General features: G+C 35.4%; 1 protein-coding gene across 1 annotated transcript; it reads right to left on the bottom strand.

Moving 5' to 3' along the window:
• Positions 1-1357: 1357 nt before the first annotated feature.
• LOC120177439 lies at positions 1358-8491 on the bottom strand. The gene is given in 8 exon segments (XM_039183587.1): positions 1358-2384; positions 2422-2647; positions 3518-4747; positions 4749-5273; positions 5592-6545; positions 6580-6660; positions 6663-8124; positions 8261-8491. Coding segments are annotated over 7 exon segments (4848 nt in total). The 5' UTR covers positions 8037-8124; positions 8261-8491; the 3' UTR covers positions 1358-1926.
• Positions 8492-11925: the final 3434 nt, after the last annotated feature.

Raw genomic sequence — 11925 nt, 5'->3', positions numbered from 1 at the left:
TCTAATATGCATAATTTGCTCCATTAAAATAGGGTGACTTGTTAATCGGTTGAAAATCTTCGATATGGTAAGCGTTGGAGGAAAAATTCATCTTCTCGGTTGAGTCGGAAATTGATACTCTTATAGGATCTTCACAATGTGGTTAAACCATTGATTGTGACCCGCTTTGATACCAATTGTTGGGATTTGAGGCTCAAAGAGATCAACCGAAATAGTTTCCAAGAGGGGGTGAATTGATCTTTTTAAACTTTTGGGAATTAAGGATAAATGATAGGAAAAATTGGCTCAATGATTTATAGTTATTCAACTTTCTCAATGAAGTCTACATCCACTACCTTAGCTTATCACTAAGGATTTCTAACAACTTCACTAATTTCTAGGCTTAAGAGTAACCTTTACAAATTATCTATCTTTTACAATGACTAAGATAGAACCCATTTTTACAAAAGAATGAAGAAATGTAAACAAGAAAACCTCCAAAAGGTTGGTGTTTACAAATCAAGCTCACAAAAACACTCTATGTACAAGAGAAAGGAAAAGTAAGATTGAAAGAGTTTTTCTATTGATATGGATTGTTTGGATAGGTGTTTTAACTTATTTTTATATGTTGGAATGAATTTGTAGTCGTTTTTAACTATTGAGGATGTTTTGGAGTCATTAGAACCTTTAATTTTGAGCATTAAATGCTCACCTGCAACTTTGGTATTGATATCGAGAAATTAGTATTGAGATCGAGCATGAAAAACATTTAAAATTATAATCGTGATACTCACCATCCAGTATTGATGCTCACCTTCCAATATTGATGCTAACACCATGATACCGATACCAGAAAAGCCTTATGGAATATCAATCTCGAGACTGCAATATTGATCTTGATATTGGCTAGATTTTTTGACAAATTTCAAGAGTTTTGAGTTTTAAAACAATGTTTAAAAGTTTAACAAAAATTAGAAAACATCTAATATATACTTTTCAAATTAATTTAAACTTTGAATTATTTTTGAATCATTTAAGCAAATTTAATTTAATCCAAAAACATTTTGTCCATATTTATTATATCAAAATATAGGTTTAACAAGCACCCATCCTTCAACATTATCAATCAATTTATTTATTTATTTTTCAACCCAAACTTCACCAAAACAAGAATGCTTGTAGAGTAGAGCAAAACTGACAATGGAAAATAAATCAATACACAGCCCACAGTTCACTTCTAAAATAAACCAATAAATGACTCTTTTTGACCCTCTATTGAAAATATCTGTGAACATTTTATATGCTGCTACTACTACTACTACTACTACTACTACTACTACTACTACTAATAATAATAATAATAATAATAATAATAATAATACTTGCAGCATTTTGTGTTTCTCATTTCAGATTAGGCTCTTTGTTTTTATACATATAACTCCATCAAATGCGCCAAATTTCATTCACACGGTAAACATCAATTTGATTGCAAAAGAGATGATGCTGTATTATTTGAGCTAACCTGCTACTCTGATATCGACATATCAAGGCTAAGAGGAAGGAATAGGAATAAACGAGCAAACTAAGACGTCATCAACGAAAAAAAGAAAAGAAATCTTCTGTACAGATATCGCCTCCCAAAATTCCCTACACTTACCGGAAGAATCAAAACAACAGCTGCGCCGGGATTGAAAAGAAAATACAGAGGCAAGAAATGCTGTAAGATTGGCACATAAGAACCGCAACTATATGTGTAGCAGAAGCAAAAAACTATCATCCACTCACAGCTTTCATGTTGGCACTTTTACTCTTGATCAATCAACGTGAACTCCAGGCCACCGTTTCTGGGGAAAAGAATGTTCGATCCTTAACGTATTTCATCAGCTCCAGAACTGAATGGTGCTGGCTAATTTCATTCAGTCAACACTCTTGTTCCATCAGGTTGTTCTACCCATCACCATTTAAGTCCTCGGAAGATTCTTTAATTGCCTCTGCAGTCATGAGAGCAACAACAGCCTTGTGAATTGCAAGATCTGCTCTGAAAAGCAATCTCTGGGCTTTTTCTCTCTTGAAATTGGCCATTTTTAGTGCATGCTGGGCTGCACTAGATGCATCACGCAACGTGAACTCATCAATATCAGAATTATCCCACTGTTCCGGGCCCTGTCTTTGAAAACCATCAGGCAAGTAATGCCGCTGACTTGGCCAGTCAAGAAAATCCCTGTTCCATCGATGGATTCCATTTCTATTGCCAAATAGCCTCTGATTGTATGAATCCACCATTTGTGCTTCGTTTGATGACAGAAAAGTGCCATACTTCTTCGACTTGGTTCTTTGAAGTTTCCGGAGGTGATTCTTATCAAACCTATCACTGCCTATTGAGAAATACCCCATGTTACCAACATCTAAATAAGATAAAATGCAAGTGTAAAGAACATTTACCAAAGGAATGACAACCATCGTGATCTCCCAAGGCATGTTGGCTTTGACCGGAAACTGAAATTCTCCTCTGGGATCTATGCTTTGACCCCTTATTCAGAAGTTCCAAACCCCTGGGTTTCATACAGAAAGCAAACATGTGTGGCTTCTCAATGGATTTAGGATTACCTTTAGACATTTCTTGCTCCCACTCTCTCACTTGCTGTTGGTACCTTTCCCACAATGGCGGCTGAATGAAAACCAAAAATTTTATAATAAGTTGGACATCATAAAATACATGAGAAAAAATAAAACACATGAACAACAAACCAACCCCAGTAACATAGTGAAATTGTCGGGTAAAATTAGAGCATTGAAAAATGAAGTTGAGAACTCTTCGGGCTCTAAAATAAGATAGAAAATAGATGGAAACGAAATGAGTAAATTTTTCTCATCTTTCAATTTTGCATAAATTAAGATAGAGTGCTGGGCCACCACTTGGTTTCCCTCAAGTTCCTCAGTTTCTAATTACCCCAGATTATCTGACAATAATGATCAAAATATCAATAGCAAGTGTTCATTGGTTTATACAAACTCCTACAAAATACAATCCCTCGTCCCCGTGCTGTGCTCAGGAAGATGAATTTAGAGCACACTATTTCAACTTGAATTGTTATATAACTTTTGACCATTAATGCAAATATTATGTAAAAATTAGCTAAGATTCAATAGACCTAGACATTTAGATGTATAAAAATAATCAGAAACTTCATGATATTTTTGTCATGCTCTTTGAACAAGTACTAACTACTAAAAAAACTATTTGTTATTAGTTTTAACACATTAAAATGCAACCATTACTTAAATAACTGAATAACGTGACCCAGATTTTCTGTTTTGTCCTTTCCAGGTTCCTGATGGCAAGTACATGTGTTTGCGAAGAAATTACATTTAAATAAATTAATAAATGAACACTATCTGAATACATCTGTGCAGAACAAAGTAGTTCAGGTGGCCTTGCACCGAAAAGATGTTGACAATTTCAACCTGCTAGTAAAACTAAAAATGGCATTGACTAAAATAAACAAATGAATGAAAAAGAAGGTTTTTCGAAAAATACCTGGAGATGACGAATTAAAGACATTCCAACCCTCTGCCTCTTCTGTTGCCAATGCCCATAGATTGCAGTGACTACTTTCAGGGAGCCGACTCCAGCCATGAGCTCTTGTATTTCTTCAGAAGTAAACTGAGTGCACTGTTCAGTATATGCAGCCTTCTCAAACATGTCCATAAACTTCTCAAACATTTCATCAGAAAATTCCAAAGAACTGTCAATGTCACTTTCTGAAGATTTGCGAATTCCTGAAATCCACTGTTCGTCATCACTATCCACGTCATATAAAACACGGGATGGATCCAAAGCCATCTCAGCATCATTTTCAACCTGGCGCAAGTACTTTGAAGAACAGCGAACAAATGTCACTTCCATTGCATTTTCATCATATTCCTCTATTAAGCGAACCCCAGGAATAGGAATGTTCTTCACAGCAGCAGCACGAACATTACGGTTGTAGCATTCTTCATGCATCTCCTTGAAAAGAGCCCACTGACTCCTGTCTGTGAACTCCAAGATCCAATCTTTCCCCCCTTTCCACATCATAGCATGTGTAAAACGATTGGTAGATCCAGGCTGCCAGAACTGATTTGCCTTGTAAGAGTACCTTGTAGACCCCGATTCTTTCACAGCCAGCTTCCATTCATTATGATCAAAAAGTTCTAGCACAACCTGCACTCCACACACTCGCCATCCTCTGTCACCAATAGTAATTAATACATTTGCATCACAAGATAATAACTTCAAGTTCCTTTGGGAGCCTGTAGAAACATCAGATGATCTCTTCTCATTAGCCCTCCTAATTCGATTGTGAGGAAGGGCTCTCTGCTGCTGGCCTTTATTTTTTGAGCTGTAATCTAAACTTCCAACAGGTATCGAGTATGATACCTGAGTCCGTGGCTTCTTAGGTCCATTTCCAAAATTACTGTTGAAGAAATCAGCATTTCCATCTGACCAACCATGAGCATGATAACCAATTGATGAACTACTTCTATTTCGATACCATGTACTTCTAGGAGCAGTAGGATTAGGACTTGGGATAATACCACCAATCATACTCCAAGTCAAATCAGTAGGCTGTTGAGTATTGGGTAATTCACTGTCACCATACTTTCCATATTGATCAAAGGGAGGAATCTCAACCGTAATACCATTCAAAACAGAACTACAGCTTGCATTCTTCTTATCACCATCAATTGGAGACTTCGAGGGCAAAACAAGTTGCTCTGAATTGTCACATTGCTGCTTCCGAAAATGAACCAATGGCTATGGATCCAACTTCTTCAGGTTCATGAGAATTAGCAGAAGTTCCATCCATGATTTGACCACCATTTTTGTACTTCTGTGAGGACTTTTTCAGACATACATTACCACAAGCAGAAAGATCAAGAGTTGTTAACTCAGCACCAGTAGCAACATCCTTTAATGAAGCCTTCAGATTTTTTTCTACACTACTTCGAGAATTGTTGTTCATACAGTTCTTTCTGCTAGAACGGTCATCCAACAACAAATTGCCAGAGCTTCCTGGTTGCTTAAAGGAGTCACGATCGCGAAAGCTGATGCAAGCAAGACTACGTTCCATAAGTAGCTTAAGATGCAAACTAATAAAGAATGTAGATGCAGCACCAAAAGAAAGTGCAAACTGGGGAAGATTTCTATGCTCCTCAGAACTTCCAGAAAACTGACCAACTTCCAGAAAACTAGTCTCTCTGGAGACACCCATAAGGCTGATGCCCGGCCTATACTTTATCCTCCTTAAACCCTGGTCAATAACAAACAAATTCCATACCATTTAATGGTCATAAAAAATGATAAGGCATTAATATGACTGTACAGCAATTTTAGAACTCACCAGAGCTCATGGTTGATAGTTAGTTAAATGACCACAGATGGTAGAACATAAAGCTAAAAACTAAAAAAAATAACTAAATAGGCCTTGTTTTTTGGTCATGAGCGAGTGCAGTTTTAAGGCGAAGATAGCAAAAGAAAAACCAAGTATTTCCATGCAATCATAAGTAAAACAAACAAGAAAAACCACCTTTGAGGTTTAAATACCAAAATCACTGTAGAACAAGCATACCTCCGCTGATGAGTCTATGAAAGCAGGAGAACCATGTAGCCCATCAGTTTCATTCTGAAGTGCCTTAATGTTATCATAAGTGCACTCGAACAGAGGTAATTGCCTATTAAGCAGACAATGTCTTTTCAGTTTAGAGTCCAGTAACATCCATTTTGAATGCCTCACTTCGTGGAAGTTGTAAAACGCAAAGACAACCTGCCTCCTAAGATCTTGAAAGCAAGAAAATTTGAACCTGATTGAAGTTATAGGCAATAGCAGATCAGGGCACTTCCCCTGCTCAGTAGGTCGATAAAATACCATCAGGACCTGGAAAACAAAAGCTATAGCCTGTATCAAGGAACCTTCAAACAGGAAAAACCTCAGTCCAACTTCATTATCCACAAAAAGGATCTCCATATGAACCATTGGCCAGACAGACATTACCATACCACACTGCAGCAACAACAAAGTACGAACCAGCCAGAGGTTATTTGTACCAAACAAGTTATTTGAGACAGAGAGCACAGGGAAGCTCAACCCAAACCTGAATTGTTTTGAATGAATCAATGAAATATTCAATCGTAACTGCCCTGCATTATCACTAAACAACAATTCTAGTTCAGGATCCAACCGGCCCATGCAAGCACCAAGTACACCCAAATCCTGAAATTCATCAACACAACCGAGGGAGGTGATAAATTCAGACACATTACTGCCAATACAATTGCTCCTAGAAGCCTGACATGATACTTTATCTGTCTTGCGAAAACGCCTTCTAAAATATACTATAGGATGTTTTCGATTGGGGTAACTAGTGCTATCCAAGGAAGAATCCTCAACCCTTCTGCTATCAACCGGTCTGTCAGACAATGCAGTGGCATTGAACAATTTAACTTTACTTCCCTTCAATGAACCTTCACAATGACAACCATTTTCATCTACAGCTTCATCACATGACAATTGTTGACCAGGAAACTAAGAGATGAAGCAGCTATTTCTGTCTCTTCACAGAATGCAAAGGGCATGATTTGACACGATGACTGGAACGAGCCAACCAAGAGATGATGGGCTCAGAACCATATGGCTCCCATTAGCACTGTCGTCTTCGGTAATGATTTTTTTCTTACCCTTCTCTTTTCTGAGCTTTACATTCTTGATTCTATCATCAGAACCTCGATCTCGCTGAGTTCTTTTCCGTTGATACTTGTAAGGAAGTTCACTAGGAAAAAGCAGGAGTTTAATTCTCTCATTCTGTAAATCAATCCATTCCTCATCACGGTCATCATATTTGACATGATGAAGCTTTTTCTCTTTATCATAGCCGTAGACAAGGCCATAATACCAATTCTTGTCCAAAGGCCAGAACACCTTGATTCTTCGGTTTAATACCCATTGTGCATCCAAGTCTCCAGAGAAAATTTCATAAAAATGACGCCTTCTCCTTGAGGTGGCCTTCCCTTTATGACTTTTCCGTGGTCTCAATATCCTAGTATCGACAGAAGCAGATTCGGAACCAGACAAATTCTTAGACCCAGGACTAGCACTCTGACCAAAAGATATGAGAACAGATAAACCATTCTCAGATGGTGATGCGGAAACTTTGCCGTTTGAAGAAAAGCCAGTACAGCTTGGGTTAAACCTTGAAGATAACATCCTTGCTGCATTTTCTTCAAGATTCTCTTCATCTTCTTGAAAGACGTCACAAGCCTCTACTGAACTCTGAGCCTTGTTAGAAACACTTTTATCACCCTGTATCGAGTCCTTCCTCTTCCTAGGCTTCCTCCGTGATTTTTTTACCAAAGAGTCACCTCCATTTACAGCTGAGTAACCAGCAATACCATCTTCTTCCTTCAAATGCTGAATCAAACTTGACTCACTGTTCCGGTTCTCCTTAAGATCTTCAATAATCTTCCCTTGTTTAAACTTCAAAGACTCATTCTGAGTGCCAGAATCTTCACTGGTTAACTTCACTTCCTCATTAACAACTTCTTTACTATTAGACCGCCCTGCCAACTTCAACACTTGAGCATCCTCAAATTTGCCCTGCCCCTCAAACCGCCGATTACGCTTTGGGATCCTCTCATTGTTACCCAAACTAACTGAAACATCATCAGCACTGCTACCATATTTTGATTTCTGACTAAAACCCAACTTCTTCAAGCTTTCTGGATCATGCAAACTCGAACTGAACCCACCACTATACACTTCAGTCAAACTCTTGCTACTATTGCTATCATGGACGGTTCTAAAACTACTAAGAGGAAGAGATTTCCTACTCTTCTTTCTCTTGGAGTTATTATCACTCCTCTTCTCACCATCACCTTCTTGTGATCTTTCTTTCCTCTTCAAGCTCCTATTCTTAGATGACTCCTTTGAATCACCAGATTTATACAAACTCTTAAGATCCAAAGATCTTGATCTTTTAGGAATTTCCGCTCCATGAGAGTTTCCTATTCTACTTTCCATCAACAATCTCTCAATCCAAACAGGGGAAACTGAATCTCCCACACATTCACATCACACATGGTTCAGATCTGTAAAACCAAAATTGCACCTTAAAAAAACGAAAAAATGAAAAATCCCTCGAATTTCTTACGAATAAACCGATCGATCTCAAAATCCATATATTCATATATTTCTTCAATAAATCAAACAATTAGCAAAAAATCGAAATAAAATGCATGACTTACCGGGATCGGTGCATCAAAGAACATCAATTTCTCCGCCGAGTCGTGGATATCAAGAGTACGAGTATATGCTAGGGTTAGAATCTAGGGATTTCGAATTGAACCTAAATCCCTAATAGATTTGTCGATTTTTTAAAAAATTATTTTCAAGATAAAATTTGTTTTCTTTTATTTTTATTTTTTACCGTAAGAGACGAGACTAGACGAGTCTAGGGTTTCCTTCGGTTTCACGAGAGTAGGGGCTTAGATCGGAAATAACCAAAAAATGGAAAATTCGTAAAATGTATACTAAACTTGGCTTTTCTATTCAGCGACGTGGCAACATATTAACCCTCGGATTTAGAATTTGCGGTAGAGATCCTGTTCGGAATTTGTCTAAAAAGCTACCTGATTAATTAATACGGGTCGATATTTTCGTGGAAAACAAGGAGATTAACGGACGGTCACGATTGGCTGTGCTGAAAGGTGGACGGTTAGAATTTTTGAATTGATATCAGAGATGTGTGGTAGTTATGCGGCCCTATTTGCTAAAACCGGAAAATTGAGGTTTTATTCCACATTTCTATTTTGTTGTATTTGCAAAATGAGCCCTAATGTTTTGAAGAAAGAACAAAATGACACCATGATTTTAAGTGAGAAAGTAAGTCGCTAGGAGAATCGTGAGGACAACTCGCTTTATTTGGGAACACGTGGCACGACAATTGTGCGAGCAGTGCCACGTATCTGGACTTGAAACAGCCAGTTGGCTGTCGTTGAGCGTAAGCGTGACGTGGTAAATGATAAATTAATTGTTAATTGGATTTACAATAACAAGTACTCACCGTCTAACCATCCATATTTATTGGGTTAATCTAACTTTTTACTTTTTTACTTTGACTTTGACTTTAATTTATAATTTGATTTTACTCTCTCTCTCTTTTTTTCCCCTTTACAGTTCGACACTTGACCTTGATTTTTAGTTAAAAATTGGCTTTAGATTTTTTTTTGCAATTTGGTCTCGGACTTTTTAAATAAATTTTATTTTTAAGATTTAAAAATCTTATATGATATTATTAAGAGAGGGATAATATTTTTCTCTTAACTGGGTTTTATTCTACTGTGTTTTTATTAAGATTTTTTTTAATGATATAATATGTTACACATATTAAAAATATGGTTATCTTTTTATTCATTAATATTTTTCGTAGAATTTTTATATTAATAAGATTTTAACGAGATATATTATATTTATAGATATCTAAAAAGGTAATATTATGAATATTTGTTTATGTAACCTTAAATCTAAAATAATTATCATAATTCAAACCATCTAATTTACAAATCATTTAAAATAAATTTACAAAATGGAGCTTTATTTACAAGTTTAATAAACAAATTATAATATAAATAAGATTTACATATCAGAAATGAGTGACTCGTGGATACATATACTCATCATAATAATTGAATATTGTACCGTGAAAACATATGCTAAAATCTTATGATGATGATATTCCTCGAATTATTAAAGTCTTTTAAGATGCGAACAGAAACATGTGAATACTGATTCACATATCAGTAATCAAATAAACACATGATGAATCTCATAAACTATAAACAGTGAGGATATATATTATTCACAATACAAGACATGGCATGATTTATTACAAGATTACAAGGCTCATGATTTTTTTAGTTTGTAATTAATGGTCTATCCATGAACTATCAACATTTATAACCAATAAAACAATAATGAGTTATTCATCATCAATATCATAATATTTTCTAATCTCATCTATATATATATAAATATATAACCTTAAACATCTATAAATATCTCGTCACTAAAATCACTATAGTATACATATGTATATTTACAATCGCTGCTAGAATCATATAGATAGATATTTATTCATGTCACATTTCAAGTTTCGAGGTTAGATAAAAATGTTTTGAAATCTTAGTACCTAAATTCTCTAAAAGTGTGAGGATTTGTAGTTTGATTTGCCTTTTTTTTAAGAACTTTTTCCTCTTTCCTCTTCCTCTTTCCTCTTTCCTCTTTCCTCTTTCCTTTTCCTTCTTTTTTTCCCTCGCTAGTATATTTTCTCTCTCAACTACCATTCATTTGCTTTTAGCATTGGTTCGACATCGTTCTTGCAGTCATGTTGCTCACTCTCGGTGTCATTGTACCAATCTTTTTGAGAAACTGACGCTTATAAGTGACTCCCCGTCATTTAAAATAATTTTATGAAATTTTTGGTCTTTTTCGACCGTTGGACAACATCCCACTCCGCAGGACCTAGTGCAACTGACCGTGGGAAGTGTAAGGATTAGTTGGTGTTATTAAGCTATGATAGGTATGTCCCTTTCACATGTTCAATTTTTTTATATATCATGCTCTTATGTTTAATATTACTACCTAAATCATGTTCAAAATTTGATTACAATTATCTATAACATTTATGATTTGAATAGTGTTGCATCATTCATGATCTGAACATTAATGTATTCATGAATCTGCGTGGGATTAATTCCCCATTCTATTTTTGCATGGGATTAATTTTCCATTCTAACTCTGTATGGGATTAATTCCTTGTTCTATTTATGTATGGATTATATCCCCGTTCTGTTTCTGTTTGGGATCCTCTTTGGAGGGTCCAGTCATCATATCGATTTCTATTTTTGACTGGGATCCTCTTCGGAGGGAACGTCCACATCTTGTTTACCCGCGAAAAAAGGTATAATTGCATGTTAATGATGCTACATACAGATGAATAAATTATGATATTATTATTTACGTGTTATTTGTGATATTATATATAATGATATATGTTTTACTATAGAGGACACATTGAGCTTTTTAGCTTCCTCTTTTAGTTTCTGTCCTTTTAGATCCTTTTGACCTATAGGATTACGATCAGTACTTGGAAGATTGTTCAGTAGCCCATTTTCCTTTTAGTCATCGTATAGAAGTTTTTTTTAGACTTTATGTTATTTCTTTTCTGTTGAATATATATATATATATATATGTTTTTTTTGGATTTCATGTTTTATATGTTTTTGACGTTAAAATTTGTATATTTGTTTTTTATACGAACTAATGCTTTTGAACTTGAATTTAAAATGTATTTCTGATGATGCATGCATTGAATCTGAAAGTTTCATTGTTTTTGTAAATCTGAATATGAATGTGGTCTCTAAGATTCGGTTGTAACGTCCAGGCCAAATATAGGGGGTTATATTTAGTGGTATCATAGCATATGTTTAATTCTTGGACTGTGTTTTCTGTCAAATTTTATATTATTCTGTAAAACAACTATTTTATGCATCAAAAAATTTGGGTATGGGAAATATTTTCTAAAATCCCTTTTGACTGTAAATATTTGCTAAATGATTTAAAACTTATTTGATTTCAAATTTGAATATTTTATTTTAAGACTCTAGTGTCAGATCAGACTTTAGTTTATGTATACATTTTTATTTTAGACTCAGTAGATAATATACCACATCGTAGGAGTACATGTCATTCTATATCTCCCCGTAAATATGATAGCGATTAATGTTGTGGAGGCCAGGCGACTATTGCTATTAGATATCCTCCATTTCCTAAGGTCGATTCGTCTTATGGGCGTACTCGAGCATCTAATTATTCTTATCCAATTAGTATACACTTGCCATTTGAGGTTAAT

This window comes from Hibiscus syriacus, unplaced genomic scaffold (genome assembly GCF_006381635.1).
Source record: "Hibiscus syriacus cultivar Baekdansim isolate YM2019G1 unplaced genomic scaffold, ASM638163v2 tig00112289_pilon, whole genome shotgun sequence".
Lineage (NCBI taxonomy): Eukaryota > Viridiplantae > Streptophyta > Magnoliopsida > Malvales > Malvaceae > Hibiscus > Hibiscus syriacus.
Note: the sequence above shows the minus strand (reverse complement) of the source record. Positions and strands in the feature narration are given on the sequence as shown.